The sequence below is a fragment of the Saccopteryx bilineata genome, chromosome 2 (assembly GCF_036850765.1).
Source record: "Saccopteryx bilineata isolate mSacBil1 chromosome 2, mSacBil1_pri_phased_curated, whole genome shotgun sequence".
Classification (NCBI taxonomy): domain Eukaryota; kingdom Metazoa; phylum Chordata; class Mammalia; order Chiroptera; family Emballonuridae; genus Saccopteryx; species Saccopteryx bilineata.
Window position 1 is genome coordinate 300,725,854 of NC_089491.1, and position 19,919 is coordinate 300,745,772.

Sequence of the window (19,919 nt, forward strand, 5' to 3'; positions counted from 1 at the left end):
CACTTGCAGGCGTCCCCAAACTACGGCCCACGGGCCGCAATTTGGCCCCCTAAGGCCATTTATCCAGCTCCCGCCGCACTTCCAGAAGGGGCAACTCTCTCATTGGTGGTCAGTGAGAGGAGCACTGTATGTGGGAGCCCTCCAATGGTCTGAGGGACAGTGAACTGGCCCCCTGTGTAAAAAGTTTGGGGACCCCTGCATGTGACTGCTCCATCCCACCTGAATAGTTTCACCTAAGGAGCCTTTACATTAGTGATCCTGAGAGTTGACAGTCACTCCTCTGTGGTCCTGCTTCTAAAAGGCTTTGCTACGCAAGAGTGTGCTGAGAACAAATGGCATTGGTGTATCATTTCCCGCGACTGTTGTAACCACAGCAAACTGGGAGTCTTGGTCAATTTGGGCCTCTATAAAAAATACTACAGACTACAGACTGGGCAACCTCAAACCAGAAATGCATTTCTCACAATTCTGAAGGCCAGGAATTTCAAAATCAAGGCGCTGGCACTTTTGCTGTCTGGTCAGAGCCAGTTTTCAGTTCATGGACAGTGACTTCTAACCGTTCACTTCACAGCGGAGGGGATGAGGGATTTTTCTAGGGTTTCTTTTATAGGAACATTAATCCTACTCTTAAAGCCTCAGCCTTCATAACCTAATAACTTCCCAGTGGCCTCACCTCTTACTACCATCACCACAGGGATTTCGGAGGGACACAAAACATTTACAGTGTCCTAAAACAACACACATTTATTCTTTTCGTTATGGAAGTCAGGCTTGAAGTCAGTTTCTGCGCTGAAATCATGGCATTGGCAGGGCCACGCTCCCACCAGAGGGAACAGGAAAGAATTGGTTTCCTTGCCTTTTCCAGCTTCTAGAGCTGCCGTCTTAGCTTGAGCCTCCATCCCCCGTCCTCCAAGCCAGCAGCATTTTGCTTGAGTGGTCACATTGCCTTGTGTTGTCAAATCTCCCTGTCTTCCTCATATAAGGAGACTTGTGCTTGTATGTAAGGCCCACCCCACCCAGAAAATCCAGGGTAACCGCCCCAACCAATCTCATCTGTGAAGACCTTGTGCCATATAGGTAACACCACAGGCCCCAGGTATTAGTACTGATATCTGTGAAGCCATTTTACAGGGTACCACAAATGTGGAACTCACAGAACTAACTGCAACCGAATGTGGAACTCATAGAACTAACTGCAAACCCTGGTTCCCCTTGAGACTAAGCCGATCAGAAAATGCATTTTAACAAGATCCCCATGTGATTCACCTGCACATTCAAGTTTGAGAAGCAGAGCTCTAAGGGATCTTATCCAAGAATTCTCTCATAATTGAATCCATTGTCAAATACAAATTGAAGGAGTATCTTCCTAGGAGCATTTTCAGGTGGTGGTGGGTGACCAATGACCATTTTCCTGGAACACCATAAATAAGTGTTCATCTAAACATCAGATTACACCACAAACCCTAACCTGTGTCCCAGGATAGCAGAGCTGTTGCTTGTTTCTGATACTCAGTACATGTTCCCCCATGTAACATACAATAATTGAGTATTTTTAATAGCTGCATAAATTATATGTGGCTCCTGCAAACATCGATGTTACTACCTGTGCAGGGGTTCTTAGGCCAGCAAGTCAGGAAGCAGGGTGGGTAACTTTCTCTATGTGATCTCTGTGTAGGGCATTGGTTCCCTTTCTGCTGGTATGTAAATGCGAGGGAAGGAAAAATAGTTGACTGAGCTCAGACCCTGTGTTATACTTCCCCATATTAAGCAATACCGGACAGAGTTTAGACATTTAAAAAATGTTACTTTCACAGAAGGAAACCAGAAAAGAGCCAGCTGATAACCAGATCCAAAGTGAAGTGATAAAGGGCTTCTGGTAATGACTGAAACCTCTGGTATAAAGACAATTTGAAGGGCTAAGGAAGGGCTTGTCAAATGCCCTAACAGTCCACAGGAGGGCAGCAGTGTCACAATTTACAAAGACAGCACATCTCAGTGTAACCTTCCATGGATGAGCCTGGAAATGATGAAAGCCTTGTTGCTTAGAAAAAGAGTAGTCACTCAATTTTGCATGCTTTCTGGAAGTCAGTATACTATGTTAAAGTCCCGCTCTTGAGTACAAATATGCAATCTTAAAATATGTAAAAAAAGTTTATTCTGGGTTTCAAGATTAGCTGTCAGGCCAGAGATGCCCACTCCCCTTAAACCTAGAATCTGCTTTAACAATGCAAATTAAAATTCAAATTCCTCCTGTTCCAGGACTCTTCAGCATTCTTGCAGAAAACGTATTGTTAGTCACCTTCAATGTTCTCCTTGCATATAGTATACCAATATGCAAGTATAAAAAACTAAACCGAAGTTAAAGCCAAATGAGATTTGTTAAAATGCTTTACTTGTATATAGTCAAGCTAATTTTCATCTATTGGAATTAGAAAGATTGCTTCTGTGTTTTTAAACCAGATAATTTTGTTTGGTTAGCCAGGCCATAAACCCTTAATTCAAGTCTTGGGCATTTTGATTTAATAGATTGATTTAATAAAACCTTAAATTTCTTAATATAAGCCTTTTCCTTCTTCCTTTATAAGTTTCTATGTAAAAATGGACTGTGGGAGTTGAGAGTCTCCAGTGAAGAGGTTCTCAACCTTAGCGACATACAGTGTATCTGTAAAGTCATGGTGCACTTTTGACCGGTCACAGGAAAGCAACAAAAGACAATAGAAATGTGAAATCTGCACCAAATAAAAGGAAAATTCTCCCAGTTTCATACCTATTCAGTGCAGTTCGATGTGGGCTCACGCACAGATTTTTTAGGGCTCCTTAGGTAGCTATCCCGTATAGCCTCTACAGACTCGTCACTGACTGATGGCCTACCAGAACGGGGTTTCTACACCAAACTGCCGGTTTCCTTCAAATGCTTATCCCAACGAGTAATGTTATTCCTATGTGGTGGCGCTTCATTATAAACGCGCCGATATTCACGTTGCACATTGGTCACGGATTCGAATTTAGCGAGCCACAGAACACACTGAACTTTCCTCTGTACCGTCCACATCTCAACTGGCATGGCCGTGGGCTGCTCCACTGTATACACGGTTACGTCATCATCTGCACATGCTGTCACATCATACAGCAGAAACTGGGAAGGTTTTCCTTTTATTTGGTGCAGATTTCACATTTCTGTCGTCTTTTGTTGCTTTCCTGTGACCGGTCAAAAGTGCACCATGACTTTACGGACACACTATATTAGAAGCAGGTGGGGGCTGTAAAAGAGCTCTGGGTGAGAGCTCTCAGGTGACGAGTGCGGCCATGGTTGACAGGCTGAGGCTTAGCAATCTGATTTAATGCCAAGAGCAAGAATTTTTTGCATAAAATGTAACCCTAATATTAGTTACACAAATAAAATTTTATAATTTCACTGCTGGATTTAGATTAAACGGAGGCGGAAGTCAGCAGACAGGTGTGCACAGAGACTTAGATGTGGTTAACTCAAGCTAGGGAACGTGATACCGGGCAGGAATCAGAAGCCTCAGGGAGTGAGCACTGCGCTGGTCTGAGAAGATGCCCAGGGCCTGACAGGACCATAGGCAATTCAGGCACCAGGGAGCTAGGATACGCACAGGGCAGCTGGTCCGGCTGGACCGAGTAGGTTATCTGAAGAAATGCAGCAGAGAGTTGGCTTGGGAAGAAATTTGGGATTTAATGGTAGAAAGTCTTTCAGCATCGTGCTGAGGAACTTGGACTTCATGCTGTGGGGTATGTGGTGTCACTGGACACCTGAGAGCAGGAGAGGCCCATGATGGGCTGAGAGTGGAGAAGCCCGGATGCACTTCAGGCTCGGAGATGTGGGGTAGGAGTGCCGACTGTGGGGGTGAAGCCGTCAGAGGGGACGGACCGATTTCTGATGTGAAAGAAAACACACTGGAAATAAATACATTAACACAAATGAAACTTCCCCAATTCCACACTTTATTTTTTTTCTGATTTGAAGATACAATTTTCAAAAATTGAACAATAAAGACCTCCATACACAGGGCTTCCCATTTCACTGCAAATACATTCTTCCGATTTTAAGAGACTTTTAATTCAAATAAGCTTATTTCTCTATCATTTAAACAAACTTTTCTCCCAAGAAACTGGTTTTTCCATAATTTTCAGTAACAGAAATTATTTGATAGTTATACATATATATATATATCAGTATCTCATATATATTAAATTGAAAAAAGTAAAAAAAAATTTAAGAGGAGGAGTATAGTGAGACTCCTGCATGTGCCCAGACCAGAATCCACCCTGTAATCCCCTCCTGGAGCCTATGGCTAAATCAACCGAGCTATCCTCAGCACCTGGGGCTGATGACCTGGGGTTAAACCAATCGAGCCACTGGCTGCAGAAGAGGAAGAGGGAGAGAAGGGGGAGAGCGAGCGGGAGAGAAGCAGGCGGTCGGTTCTCATGTGTGCCCTGACTGGGGATTGACTCCGGGATGTCCGCACACCAACCAGGGCCAAAAAGAAAGTACATTTAAAGCAAACACTACTATAGAAGTGAAATTATTTTGGTAAGCATAACAATCTTTGGTTGAAAAATACCTTAGTCTTAAAACAAATAAATAGAACAGACATCCTAGCTTCTATGCAAGTACTACATTCTTGAAAATATGTGAAAATGGGTGCAGTAAACTTCTGCATTTAATTCAGAATTTCAGTTTATTTCTGCTCAAACTCTTCTTTCTTATGCCCTCATCTGATTGATTAAAACAGGAAGGAACACTTTATAGAGTAAAACAATATTTACTCTGGTCCACTCTGACACCCAGTCATGTCCATCTCAGGGCAACGTGTCTTTGGCTCAATTTGTGCTACTAAAATATAAAAGTGTAAAACAAAACTTGTAAGGATGAATGAGAGTAGCAGTCCCTCTCTTTGCCCACTGGCTCGTTTGAAGGAAACCTCACCTGGTGTGAGGCCTCGGAAGAGGGGGAATCTATTCCACCTGAGTGTAGAGTGCTACCTGAGCTAGTTGTATTCTCTCCCCTTTCTAGCACCAACCAACACACAAAGTGAGGTTTCCTCTTCTGAAATTTGTGGCTTAATAGTTACTCTGTCTTTTTGATTCCCGGCCAGGGCACATAGGAGAAGCGCCCATTTGCTTCTCCACCCCCACCTCCTCCTTCCTCTCTGTCTCTCTCTTCCCCTCCCGCAGCCAAGGCTCCATTGGAGCAAGGATGGCCCGGGCGCTGGAGATGGCTCCTTGGCCTCTGCCCCAGGCGCTAGAGTGGCTCTGGTCGCCGCAGAGCGACGCCCCGGAGGGGCAGAGCATCGCCCCCTGGTGGGCGTGCCGGCTGGATCCCAGTCCGGCGCATGCGGGAGTCTGTCTGACTGTCTCTCCCCGTTTCCAGCTTCAGAAAAAAAAAAAAAAAGTTACTCTGTCTTTAGCAGGTGAGGGGAGATGCACACACAGATTAATTCTGATACAACTTGAGGTTATCTGAGGCTACTCCCTACAAAGCTCCCTACTGTTAGGTGACATGTTTAAGTGAGATAGCTTTTTATTCAAGGAGGGAGAGAAAACCACCAACACCAGCAGGTAGAGTGGATTCTGTTTCTCAAAGAGTGGGATTCTCCCTAAGAAATCTGCAAGGCCACAGTGTTCACTTTGAACCAAACTGGCATTCTTGTTATGAGTGCTAGAGCCCTCTTTTTTACAGAGGTTTGCAACTGATACTAAATTTTTATTGTTCTGAGACTAGTTTGGTATTAAGGAAGATGAAGAACAAATGCCATGCATTAACTTTATAGCTCCTCTAAATCACCAAAATGTTGTAAATGATAGCATTTTAACCCATTTACTGTAGGAGTCCTTTCCAGTAATTTTTTTTTTACTTATTCATTTTAGAGGAGAGAGAGAGAGAGAGAGAGAGAGAGAGAGAGAGAGAGAGAGAGAAAGGAGCAGGAAGCATCAACTCCAATATGTGCCTTGACCAGACAAGTGCAGGGTTCCAAACCGGTGACCTCAGCATTCCAGGTTGACGCTTTATCCACTGCGCCACCACAGGTCAGGCTTCCAGTAATATTCTTAGTTAAGGAAGTCAAACTTACTAAGTTAAATCTCTAGTTTTCAGTGATCTTGTTTTTTATGGCTGAAATGGTATATACATATCTGTACAGACTCTTGACAATAACCTATATATAAACATAATGGAGTTTAAAGAACAAATCTTAAGAACTGGCATTACCATTTGAAAAAATGATTTCAAAATCACACTCTTTACAAATCTCATTTTGAACTGTATTTCTCTAATTTTGAAATTTTATAAAAACATCACTTATTTACCTTAATTCAACCAGGGCTACTCTATTAACTTGCCCTATAAATCCAAGTGTTCTTTAAGAGAAAACAGACAAGATGCTCATACCGAGTTCATACGTTTCAAAGTACCAATAGATCATAACTACTTTCAAGTGACATTAAAATGTTAGTATTATGTCTTAACAGTGCACTCGTGACAGTGAAAGAAACCAGAGAACACCTTTGGAGATCTTCTCTCCCATTCTAGTTTTATTAAGATATAATTGATATGTAACATTGTGTAAGTTTAAGGTGTACAGCATAATGATTTGATATGTATATTATGAAATGATGAGCATAATAATTTTTATCAATTCATATAATTCAAAAAAAATTTTTTTCCTTGTGATCAGGATTTTTTTTTTTTACATTTTATTTATTCATTTTTTTTAGAGAGAGGAGACACAGAAAGAGAGAGAGCAGAGGGAGGAGCAGGAAACATCAACTCCCACATGTGCCTTGACCAGGCAAGCCTGGGGTTTTGAACCAGCGACCTCAGTGTTTCAGGTCAATGCTTTTATCCACTGCACCACCACAGGTCAGGCTGTGATCAGGATTTTTAAGATCTGTTCTTTTAGGAGCTTGCCAATATGCAATGCAGTATTACTAGCTGTGCTCACCATGCTGTACATTGCATCCCAATAACTGGAAGAAGTTTGCATCTTTAGACCAACCACTTCCGCCCGTTCTGCTCATCCCACCACCCACCCTTGGCACCACAATCTGATTTATATTCTGTTTTTTATACTTTACAGAGAAGTGAGATCACACAGTCTCTTTCTGTATGGCTCATTTTACTTAACAAAATGCCCTCACAGTCCATCCATGTTGTTACAAATGTTGGGATTTCTTTAGGACTGAATAGTATTTCTCTGTACATGTACACACTTTCTTTATCCATTGATCTGTCGATGAACACTTAGGCTGTTTCCAGGTCTTGGTTATTGTAAATAATGCCGCAAAAAAACAGGGAGAGGCAGAGATGTCTTCCAAATAGTGATTTTATATCATCTGGATACACACCTATAAGTGGAACTGCTGGATCATTGATAGGGTGGTTCTATTTTCAATTTGTTCAGGAATCTCCATACTGTTTTGCATAGTAACCATATGAATTTAATGCAGCATTTGAACATAATCAAAAGATAAAGTGTGTTACAGCAGTTTCTGGAAAAACATTTAGCATGTCTAGTCTGCTGGAGTGGCTGATTTACTCTGGCAAGCACTGTATTCAGCTTTAACATCTGCTTTCCTACAAGGCAAGATAGAGAGTAGCATCAGAGACAAACATAATTAAGTCCAGAAATGAACTTCAGAAGTCTACTTAGAAAGTGGACAATGAAAATAAATTGTACTGAGTTCCTGATCTAGGAAATAAACAATCCTTTCCAAATAATTTCAAATGTTCAACTCTCCTCACTCTAGAAACCCTTGTCCCCACATTATTTATTCCCTGCAAACAAGAAACAGAATAGCTGCAGATAAAGTACTTGGTCAATATGTCACCATTTATATTTAGGGCAAATGGGAAAGACTAAAGAGAAACATGTATTCTCCTAACATCTCAGTTTTAAATCTACCTCTGACATGAAACTTAAAAAGGTGATGATACTAACAGTGTTCATGTTCGATAAAGCCTTTACCCATATTGTCAAGGAGATCAGGGGTTCTGGTAAGAAATTCTCCTAAATAACTGAAGTTTATATCACATTTCTGAAACAATAGATAGTTTCCAAAAATCTATTATTCTAGTCCAGCACTGTCCAAAATATGAGTCATATGGGTAATTTAAAATTTTCTATAAGTCACATTAGAAGAAATGGGAAAAATAATTTTTGGTATATTTTACTTGACCCAATACAGTGAAAATATGAACATTTGCCATGATTTTACATTTTTGGTTTGAAATCTGAAATCTGGAGTGTATTTCACACTTATAGCACATCTTGCATCGGACTAGCCACAGCTGAAGTCCTCAGGAGCCACATACAGCCTCTGATTTTTAACTAGGAAAGGCAGTGGTTGTCCCGCCTCAGTAAACTGGCCGGAACAGGCAGACTAAACCGAAAATTGGCTCAGCCAACACTTCCGCAGGCCTACCCAGGGTCAGAGCTATGTGTTTCATTTGGATACTTGAATATATAGCTCTCTTTGTGGGGGCAGCACTGTGAACCACCCTGGCAAGGACTGCACTTGTACTAGAGCAACTGCCTGAGGACTGTTGTGGGCCTGACGTAATAATTAGGCCTGTCATTGAATTCTCCAACACTGACTTTTCTACTTTTTGAACTCAATTCATTGTTTTTTACTGTAAAAATGGAATCCTTTTCTTTACACAGAATTTGAAACATAATCCCAACATGTGAGAAAGATCGAAAGGATTAACATAAATTTCTAAAAAACATTTACTTGATATAACATGAAGCTATTTAAAGGTGATAAAAATCTGAAACCCAATTACTAATTGTTTTATACATAACTTTGGCATTAAATTAACTTCAACTGTTTTTTAAATTTCATTTAGAAAATTAAATTTAATGGGTGACTTTGATCCTTAAGAGTACATAGGTTTCAGCTGAATATCTCTCTAGTATTTGAACTGCTGATTGTTTTGTGTGCCTCTCAGCCAAAGTCAAATCATTTTCTATTACTGCATCTTTGTCCCTCTTTAAGGCCCTCCCCCCAGACCCCATCCCCTCCCCCTGGTAACTACTTCACTTCTATCTATGTCCAGAAATATCATTTTTATATCCCACCTATGTATGAAATCATATAGTGCTTAGCTTTTTCTGATTTACTTATTTCACTTAGTATAATGTTCTCAAGGTCCACCCATGTTCTCTTAAATGGCATATGTCTTCATTTCTTAGAGATGAGTAGTATTCCATTGTATATATGTACAATGGATTCTTTAGCCAATCCTCTATCGAGGGACACTTTGGTTGTTTCCATGTGTTGGCCACTGTGAATAATGCTATGAACATGGGGGTACATGTGTCTTTGTGTACCAATGTTTTTGAGTTTTTTTGAAGGTGATAAAAATCTGAAACTCAATTACTAACTACAGTTTTTTTATATTAACTTTAGCATTCATTAAATTAACTTCAACTGTTTACAGACACCTTGAAGCTCCTGACAGTCCCAAAACATCTTTCCTGCTTGGCTTTAGCCTCAAGAGACTCCTAAGAGACCAAGAAGAGAGAAAGGGCTGGGAGGCCCAGACTGCCCTTCTAGTTGGGGTGTTTTGTCTTCCTCTTTGCTCCTGGGATCAAAGACACCACTTTACTTTTACCAAACTGCCCTTCCTACTGGGCCTTGTAGAATCTGCTCCCAAACTCCTGCTTGTACCTTGGGGTACAATCACATTACAGGTGTTGGGATACATACCTCCCTCTCTTCTCCCCTGTGCTGATACCCATTCCAACATAGAGTGACACTCTGTTCATTTCATTCATATAGAAGGTAGAGGGGTCAAGGGGTTTAAGGTAAAGCACCTCAAGATTTTTCAAAATCTGATTTTTCATTAGATTCTCTTTCATATACTAAAAATATTCTGGTCAAGGGAAACAGACAAATGCCTTCAAGTAGTCAATGTTTCTAAGTTAAAATTGAACACATTTGCAAAATTAAGTAAAATGTGTTTTGATTTCTGTAAAAGTAACCCCCCCCCCCCCCCGACAGATTCTGTGATTATTTCCCATTGGGCTGAAACACTCTCCCACCTCTGGATTCACAGCTGCTCGAGGGCAGAGCAAGCAGTCTGACAAAAGGAGAAGGGAACACTACTGGAGTTCCCCTCAAAGCTGAAGCCTGTCAGTCTGTATTATTTTACATTAAAACTGGAATGGCATAAAAAATTATTTAGCACAGGAAGCAGGAATTAAGTGTTCTCTTTAATGTTTACTCATCATATCTTAGATCAGATTACTGACACCTACGTAATCACTGAACATTTTTCCAAAGACAGGACAACTGAAAAGAAACACAGGAAGCAGATACCTTTTAATGATAAAGGCAAACCTTTTCTCATCTCTTCTTCTCAAAGACAAATAAACTTTACTTCTCTGTGGCTCTCACCAGTTAGGTAGGTGCTGAACAGAGGAAGGGAAGAGGGCTGAATAAAATAGTGACAACAAACCAAAAGGAAGACTGGCATAATGACTGGGGGGAAAATCACTGGTAGGGGAGTATGGCAGGACGCTGACTGGTTCACATGTTATGACTTTCCTGGTTCTGATTTAGGAGCTGGAAAGAGAAAATGTTGTACAAGAAGCTACCTGAAGTTTGAAGTCTTACAGGCCATCCAGCAGATAGATGAACAGATTCTAAACTTCTGTGCAGGCTGTTTATCTCTGAAACATTGAGCCTGCTATGTATACTGTAAACTCTCACAGAGTAACAGGTTGGGGGAGGAGAAATGGCCCCAGTCGCTAGCACCTTAGATTTTGTGGGGATACACATGCATGGAATACTGCCTTAGAAATCTGCTTTATGACAAGTCAGAGCTCAAGGTCACTGGCATGAGCAAGGGGTCACTCAATCTGCTGTAGCCCCCTGGTCAAGGTATATGAGAAAGCAATCAATGAACAACTAAGGTGCCATAACGAAGAATTGATGCTTCTCATCTCTCCCTTGTCTGTCCCTATCTGTCCCTCTCTCTGTGTTACAAATATATATATATATATTAGAAGAGTTTGTTGAATACTCAAGAATTTGATAACCAAGTAGAAAAATGTCCAAGTTCATTTGATTCTGCAGGTTTTTGGGTCATGTCATTATACTGCCCAATACCTGACCTGGCCATTACACCTGTATCAGTCATTATTTAATATTTAAGATAATATTAAAAATAGGTTTAAATATCCTTAATAAAAAAAAACTAGTCACAGGTAATAAAATACATTAAGTTATACAAAGACCTCTAATTAATTTAGCAAACTTACTTATCTATGGATGATATAACCACAACACAGGGAGGGGGTCCACAGGTTACAACAGTCTCGACATACTATGTTTAGAGTTTACGAAGCTCACTCCCATAAAATCATAAAAAAATTAAGACGTGAGTGTTCCGGCTTATGCTGTCAGAGTCATAATGTGGCTGAACTAATTTTATTGCGTGCGGCGGAAGAATTCATAATAACTCAGCGTTTGAGTGAGGGAGTTAGCATTCCCTAGTATGCTTACTTACGCCATTTTGGACTGTTAAAAGCGTAAGTGTTCCATTTGTGTTAGGCTAGGGTGTGTTTTGACTTACACCAAAAATCGGGTTACTTCACTGTTGTAGGAATGGAACTGTGTTGTAACCCGAGGACCCCCTGTAAAGGAAAAAATCATGCATCTGTGAAAAAAGTATTTACTACAAACAAATGAGACATTAATGTAAACAAAATGCATCTGGTATTTGGAAGCACACAGTCAAGACACGCAAAACAGGACTGCAGGAGCAGCAAAGGACAGGGCAAGCAAGGCCTGCAGATTCCGGAGGGGAGAGAGTGGGAGAACCAGCTCACGGCCACTGGGAGTTGGAAAAGGAAGGAGTGTGTAGATGGGCCCATTGCGACCAATCTGGGATCCTGGTCCATTAGTACTCTTAGCTGAGAGCTAAGAAACAAAACTATACTAGAATTATTTTATAGCCATTTTCATAATTTAAATGATGTTTAATGATCTTAAAAATGACATCCTATTTTGTACTTTGTCCTCTTTATTTTTATTTATTTATTTATTTTTCATTTTTCTGAAGCTGGAAACAGGGAGAGAGAGTCAGACTCCCACATGCACCCGACCGGGATCCACCCGGCACGTCCACCAGGGGCGAAGCTCTGCCCACCAGGGGGCGATGCTCTGCCCATCCTGGGCGTCGCCATGTTGCGACCAGAGCCATTCTAGCGCCTGAGGCAGAGGCCACAGAGCCATCCCCAGCGCCCAGGCCATCTTTGCTCCAATGGAGCCTTGGCTGCGGGAGGGGAAGAGAGAGACAGAGAGAAAAGCGCGGTGGAGGGCTGGAAAAGCAAATGGGCGCTTCTCCTGTGTGCCCTGGCCGGGAATCAAACCCGGGTCCTCCGCACGCTAGGCCGACGCTCTACCGCTGAGCCAACCGGCCAGGGCTACTTTGTCCTCTTTAATTAGCCAATGGATAAGGGACAATTTTATTTTGACAATGGTTCCCTTATATGTAATAATTTTTTATGACATTCTCCTATACAGACTCCCTAACATACGCTTTTTAGGAAATAATGTAAGGGCGTCTAATTTATTCTCTTATCTTCATATAACCCCTACCGCAGGTTGCCCTGCACAGTCTAGCAGTCATTTCTCCAGAGAAGTCTAAGGTATAATCAAATCTTACATGTATATGGGCAGCATTTTTGTTTCTTTTGATATACTATGTCTCATTCTTTTCATTTTTATGTTTCATGTCTTCATTTCAATTTACCTATCACCACAAGCCCCTCCCCCTTGGCAACCCTCAGCTGTTCCCCGTATCTATGGACTTTTGTTTTCTTTATTCGTTTTGTATTTTAGATTCCACATATAAATGAAATCACATGGTATTTTGACTGTGACATATTCCACTTAGCATAATACCCTCTAGGCACGTCCATATTGTTGTAAAAGGCAAGATTTCATTTGATTTTTTCTAATTGCTGAGTATTATTTCATTGTATACATATATTTACCGTCATCTTCTTTATTCATTCTCTATCAATGAATGCGTAAGTTGCTTCTGTATCTTGGCTCTTATAAATAATACTATAATGAACATGAGGTTGCATAAATCTTTTCAAATTAGTAATTTTGTTTTCTTTGGATAAATACCAGCAGTGGAATTGCTGGATTATATGGTTCTGTTTTTAATTTTTTTGAGGAATCTCCATACTGTTTTCTGTAGTGGTTGTGCCAGCTTACAATCGCACAGACAGTGCCATCACCCATCCTCACTAGTACTTATTTTGATAGTCATTCTAACAGTTATGAGGTGACATCTTATTGTGGCTCTAATTTGCATTTTCCCAATGATTAGTGATGTTGAACATCTTTTCATATGTCTGTTGGCCATCTTTATGTCCTTATGGGATGTCAATAATAAATACTTCCTCCCATTCAGTAAGTTGCCTGCTTTCTTGATGGTTTTCTGTGTAAAAACTTTTTAGATTGATGTAGTTTCATTTGTTTCTTTTTGCTTTTGTTTTCCTTTCCCGAGGCATATCCAAACAGATATTGCTAAGGCTGATGTAGAAGAGTTTACGACCTGTGTTTTCTTCTGGGAGGTTTATGGGCTCAGATCTTACATTTAGGCCTTTAATCTATTTTGAGCTTATTTTTGTTTATGGTGTAAGAAAGTGATCCAATTTCACTCTTTTTGCATGTATCTCTCAGGTTTTTCTAATACCACTTATTAAAGAAACTGTATTTACCCCATTGTATATCCTTGCCTCCTTTGTAACAGATTAACCAACCATATAAGTGAGAACTTCTGGACTCTCTATTTTATTCCATTGTTATATGTTTTTATGCCAGTGCCATACTGTTTTAATTATTGTTGTTCTGTAGTAATAGCTTAAAATCAGGGAGTGTGATACCTTCCATTTTCTTCTTTCTCAAGGTGTCACTGGCTTTCAAGGTCTTTTTTCGTTTCATATAAATTTTATGATTAGTTGTACTAGCCTGAGATGAATGTCATTGGTATTTTAATAGGAATTGAATCTGTATATAAGGATATTTTAACAATATTAATCCTTTGCAATCAATAAGCACATATCTTTCCATTTATTTGTATCCTCTTCAATTTCTTTCAGAGTACAGTATTTTGTTTTGTTTTCTTACCTCTTTGGTTCAATTATTCCGAGGTATTTTATGCTGTCTGATGTAACTGTAAATGGGATTTTCTTAATTTCTCTTTCTGATTGTTTACTCACTATTGCTGGGTAGGAATGTGATGGGGTTTTGTATAGTAATTTTGTATCTTACTTTGCTAAATATTTTTTGTTAATTCTATTAACTTTTTGGTGAATTCTTTAGGGGTTTTTTATATATAGTATCATGTCTTCTGCAAAGATTGAGAATTTTACTTCTTCCTGTCTTATCTGGATGCATTTTATTTCTTTGTCTTATCTGATTGTTATGGTTAGGACTTCTAATACTATGTTGTATAGAAGTGGTGATTGTAGGCATCCTTGTCTTGTTCTTGATCTTAAAGGGAAATCTTTCAGCTTTTCATCATTGAGTATATTTATCAGCTGTGGGTTTGTCATATATAGGTTTTATTACATTGAGGTATGTTCTATCTATAACCACTTTGTTGACATTTTTTAATCATAAAAAGATGCTAAATTTTTTCAAATGCTTAAAAATTTTTTTAATTGATTTTTAGAGAGAGAGAAAGTGGTAGAGATAGACAGATATCAATTTGTTGCTCCACTCATTCATTCCGTCATTGGTTGATTCTTGTATATACCCTAACTGAAGATCGAACCAGCACCCTCAGGACCACGTTTTAACCAACTGAGCTACCTGGCCAAGTAGCTTTTTCTGCATCTATTCAAACAACCATAGGATTTTTATCCTTCATTTTGTTAATGCATCATGCTGATTGAGTTACAAATGTTGAACCATTCTTATATCCTGGGAAAAATTCCACATGGTCATGTTATTTTCTTAAATCTGGTTTGTTAATATTTTGTTGAGAATTTTGGCATCTACGTTCATCAAGGATATTGGCCTATAATCTTTTTTTTTTTTGTATTTCTCTGAAGTTGGAAATGGGGAGGCAGTTAAGACTCCTACATGCGCCCGACCAGGGTCCACCCGGCACTCCCACCAGGGGGCGATGCTCTGCTCATCTGGGGCATCGCTCTGTTGCAACCAGAGCCATTCTAGCACCTGAGGCAGAGGCCACAGAGCCATCCTCAGCGCCTGGGCCAACTCTGCTCCAATGAAGCCTTGGCTGCAGGAGGGGAAGAGACGGACAGAGAGGAAGGAGAAGGGGAGGGGTGGAGAAGCAGATGGGCGCTTCTCCTGTGTGCCCTGGCCGGGAATCGAACACGGGACTCCTGCACGCCAGGCCAATGCTCTACCACTGAGCCAACCGGCCAGGGCCTATAATTTTATTTATTTATTTATTTATTTATTGTATTTTTCTGAAGCTGGAAACAGGGAGAGACAGTCAGACAGACTCCCGCATGAGCCTGACCAGGATCCACCCGGCACGCCCACCAGGGGCGAAGCTCTGCCCACCAGGGGGCGATGCTCTGCCCCTCCAGGGTGTCGCTCTGCCGCGAACAGAGCCACTCTAGCGCCTGGGGCAGAGGCCAAGGAGCCATCCCCAGTGCCCGGGCCATCTTTGCTCCAATGGAGCCTTGGCTGCAGGAGGGGAAGAGAGAGACAGAGAGGAAGGAGGAGGTGGGGGTGGAGAAGCAAATGGGTGCTTCTCCTATGTGCCCTGGCCGGGAATTGAACCCGGGTCCCCCGCACGCCAGGCCGACGCTCTACCACTGAGCCAACCAGCCAGGGCCTAATTTTCTTTTTTATAATGTCTTTGGTATCAGGGTAATGTTGGCTTCATAGAATGAGTCTGGAAGAGTTCCTTCCTTTTCAATGGTTTGAAATAGTATAAGAATAGTTATTACTTCTTTAAATGTTTGGTAGAATTTGCCTGTGAAGCCGTCTAATCATGCACTTTATTTTAGGTGTTTCCTTTTTTCCTGCTTCAATTTCACTGCTAGTAACCCATCTGTTTAGATTTTCCATTTCTTCCTGGTTTTGTCTTAGAAGTGTCTTGTATGTGTGCTTTTAGAAATGTATTCATTTCTTCCAGACTGTGGAATTTTTTAGCATATAATTTTTCACATTATTCCTTAATGATTCTGTGTATTTCTATGGTGTCCACTGTAACTTCTTTTTCATTTATGAATTTATTTCATTGGGTTCTTTTTTCTTGACAAATTTAGCTAGGTTGTCAATTTTGTTTACCTTTTCAAAGAACCATCTCTTACATTCTTATCTATTTCATTTATTTCTGATCTGATCTTAATTATTTTCCTCCTTTGCTTACTTTAAGTTTTGTTTGTTCTTTCTAGTTCCTCTGGTGTAAAAGTTAGATTGTTAACTTAGGATTTTTCTTGTTTCATGATATAGGATGGTATACCTATGAACTTTCCTCTCAGAACTGCTTTGCTGCATTCCATAAATTTTAAATAGTTGTGTTTTCAATTTCATTTGTCTAAACAGAACTGTTCATTTCCTGTTTGATTTCCCCTTTACTTCACTGGTTGTTTAGAAGCATGTGGTTTAGTCTCCACATATTTGTGTTTTTCCAGTTTTCTCGATTGTCAGGCTACAGGAGCTCTGGTAAGGGATGCCTTGTTCATCCTGCTTGCTCATTTCATTTGGACCCAAAATGAGCTACAGGGAGTGTAGTTGGGAACGCACTGCAGCGATCTTGCAGGTAGGCCAAAGCACCCAGATAGAGCTCCCACTTGTCTTAGGTGGAGGGGAACATATACAGTGGAGTTTATAGGCACCTCCTATCTGAAAGAGTTCCCACAAATCTCAGAGTGTTCCTGGGGTTTCCAAGATTTCTCTATTTGGGCCCTCCTTGTTTGTTCTTCAGAAGCTGTTCAATCAGCCCTCAGATGCCTATCAGGAGTAACTAGAGGTACATATTTTGATGTGGTTGTGGGGGGATAGGAGGGTAGTGTCTACCTACATCAAAGACCTCCTGGACCTCCTTACTCTTTTGTACTATGGTATGAATTCTATAGAAGGGCAACTGTGTTCCGAAATCACCATAAATTCAAGTTTACATCAAATCCATTTTGTGCCAAGTTTTAATGGTAATTTGGGATTATCTCTGCACGGTGTCCCACTCCCAGAGTTACCCCTACAAATACAGAAGAAATTATACTTATTTTATAGTTTTAAAAAAGAGCCTCTAAGGCAAAAGCAGCCACCTTGCAGGAAGGGGGCAGAGCGCAAAGACTATGAACATGAAACAGTGCAAAGAATAAAATATATTTACTTTTAAAAAAGGAAAGCAAGGTGAAGCTAAGCATTACCTGCCATACTTTTTAGAGCATATGCATAGATGAAGTCTTTAAAAATCCAATTATTTTAAACAGAAAAAAATGTTTACCTCTAAACTTTATTGTATTTCTTTAAATTTCAAATATATTGGGACATCAGTAATATTTCTCACCCTGGTTACTCAAACACAGTCCAGGCCCAGCACATCATCAGTTGGAGCTCATTAGAAATGGAATATCAGATCAGTAACGGTACGAAACCTTTACTCAGCAGGTACAGTGCTCAGATCTTTCTCTAGCTTTAGAAGACTGCTTAACTGGTAGCTAGAGTGTTTGATTCAAATTTAAGTATTTTGATGCACTAATGTTTTATAAAAAGGGACACAAAGCTATATTATTTTGCTTTCTTTAGATGTTGTTTCTATTCAAACCATTGGGAATTGTAAAACTACTCCACTGATGGTATTTCCTATACAGACTGATATGTGTATGTAATTAAATAAAAATCTACTGAAAAAAAAATCGCATATGTATAGCATGTGTTCTATAAATATGATTTAAGATTCAAATGAAGGCATTGTGATTATATTAAAAAGAACAATAATATAGAAGTATGAACTCTTTATGAGTACAAGTAGAATGTAATTTTACTACATAGCCCAACCCTAATGATTAATGTCAGAGAAAAATATATCATAAAACTATGAATATCAAAAGTCTTAATATTACTGGTTTGATTTCCATACTATTTGCAAAGTAATCAGGAAGAACAAAAAACTGAAAATTAGAATTTTCAAAGCATGTGATCTTGGTCTATGTTCTAGGATTTATCTCTTTCTTTAAATTATAAATTATTTCACTAGAATTTAAGTTTGATGTTTAAAAATCCTATGACCTTAGACGAATTTGTATATTCTTTTCTAAGTTGCCCACCTTTAAAAAATTTTATATATAAAATAAGACAGATAAATGAGGTGCCTTGTGAATCTTACCCCTCTCAGCAAGTTTAACCCCATCAGTTTTACTTCAACCTAGTAAATTAAGAGAACATAAGAGGGAAATCAAATAGTGTTGTTTTTAATTCCCCAGTTTAACTTGTACAAATAACTCTAAATGAAAAAAAAATCAAATTGGGTATTTGACTGAAGACATCTATTATATAACTTTGTAACTACTTAAATAATAAAGAAAAATAAAAATTTTCATCAAAAATTTCCAGTGAATATATCTGCCAAAATTTCCAGTGATCAATTTTAAATTTAAGCCTGGCTACCAGCCCAATTTAGAACGTAGGGTATACCTAAGGTAGGAAAGGCCCCATCATGGTCCATGATTTGTTGTAGAACTTACACCTCAAATCCCAGAAATTTTTCTTAGACTCATAATAGCTTAGGCAGCTCCACACAGATTTCTTGTTACAATGATAGTAAAAGTAGCTGTAAATATTTTAGTAAGGAAATGCAATTTGATGGCACAATCATGCAGGCATGTTGAAAAGAATGCATGCAATACAGAGTGCAAACAAAAGCTGCACAAAACTACATAAAGAGTGAAAAGCAGCAATACACTCAAGAAATGTGCTTTAATTTACCCTTTCTTCTTCTTGTGACAGTAAAGGAAGACACCAGCACAAATTAATGCAACGCCACAACCTACAATAAAAAAAACCAAATGAAGTGTGACTGAAAACTAATTACCAAGATTCAAAATCTAGCAGAAGAAATTAATGTTGGTTACATTTCAGTGGCCAGCAATGCTATTTTATTTAAGCATATATACATTTATATTCCATCTGGACACTTCACCATCTAAATGCAATTCCCTGGATCACTTAAATAGTCCACAGTAAGTCAGAGAAGAGTCCTGGCTTGATTTAGAAAATTACCCACAGTATATTTGGGATGCAAACTCATATGACTAATCATCTTGAAAAAACATGTATTATTTAAGATTTGTTACCAGGTATACATATAGAATATAAATGAATACATAATCATAAACACATGAAAAGATCAGTTGTTTCTAAATTGGTTTACTTAGCTATAAAAACTGTAGAAATTGAAAAACCATTAAACAAATAATGCACTTCCTCACAGTAATACTTTGATTTAAGTGACACCTAAGTTGGGATACTTACAGACACCGACAACAATCCCAATGATGGTTCCTGAGTCTGAGAAAGAAACAAAGCCAGTGTGAAGATAACTGAGCACATGTGGGTCCCAGATAGTAAATACATTTTCATTTTGATCAGATCATCTATAAACTACAGCAAAGAAAGGTTTATCAATCTAGTTTTGTGTGACTGCTAGTGCATCCAGCTGATTTTGATCACAGAACCCTTCTCATCTGATTTCAGGCTTAGAGTCCAACATTGTTTTGTGCTGTAGCTATCACACCAGGTTATTTAGTAAAGGTTATTAAACAATTAGAATCCACTAGCTTAGTGGAAAATATTTTTTAAAATGTATTATCCCATTATAGTTGATTTATTCAGTATTCAGTCTCTCACTTATAATTTTATTACAAAATTAATTTATATTCCTT

General features: G+C 39.4%; 1 protein-coding gene across 5 annotated transcripts in view; it reads right to left on the reverse strand.

The window, feature by feature from the left end:
- Nucleotides 1-5,899: 5,899 nt before the first annotated feature.
- Nucleotides 5,900-19,919, reverse strand: part of LOC136326084 (membrane cofactor protein-like) — a 61,106-nt gene continuing 47,086 nt past the window's right edge. For 3 of the 5 annotated variants that reach the window (XM_066261472.1, XM_066261468.1, XM_066261473.1), the window contains 3 exons: nucleotides 19,510-19,545; nucleotides 18,964-19,024; nucleotides 5,900-7,597 (listed from right to left, as the gene is read on the reverse strand). In XM_066261472.1, the coding sequence (XP_066117569.1) occupies nucleotides 7,534-7,597; nucleotides 18,964-19,024; nucleotides 19,510-19,545 (161 nt within the window). In that variant the 3' untranslated portion in view covers nucleotides 5,900-7,533. Of the gene's footprint in view, nucleotides 7,598-10,344; nucleotides 10,437-18,364; nucleotides 18,404-18,963; nucleotides 19,025-19,509; nucleotides 19,546-19,919 lie in introns of all 5 variants that reach the window. The other 2 variants (XM_066261469.1, XM_066261471.1) reach the window with 2 other exon arrangements.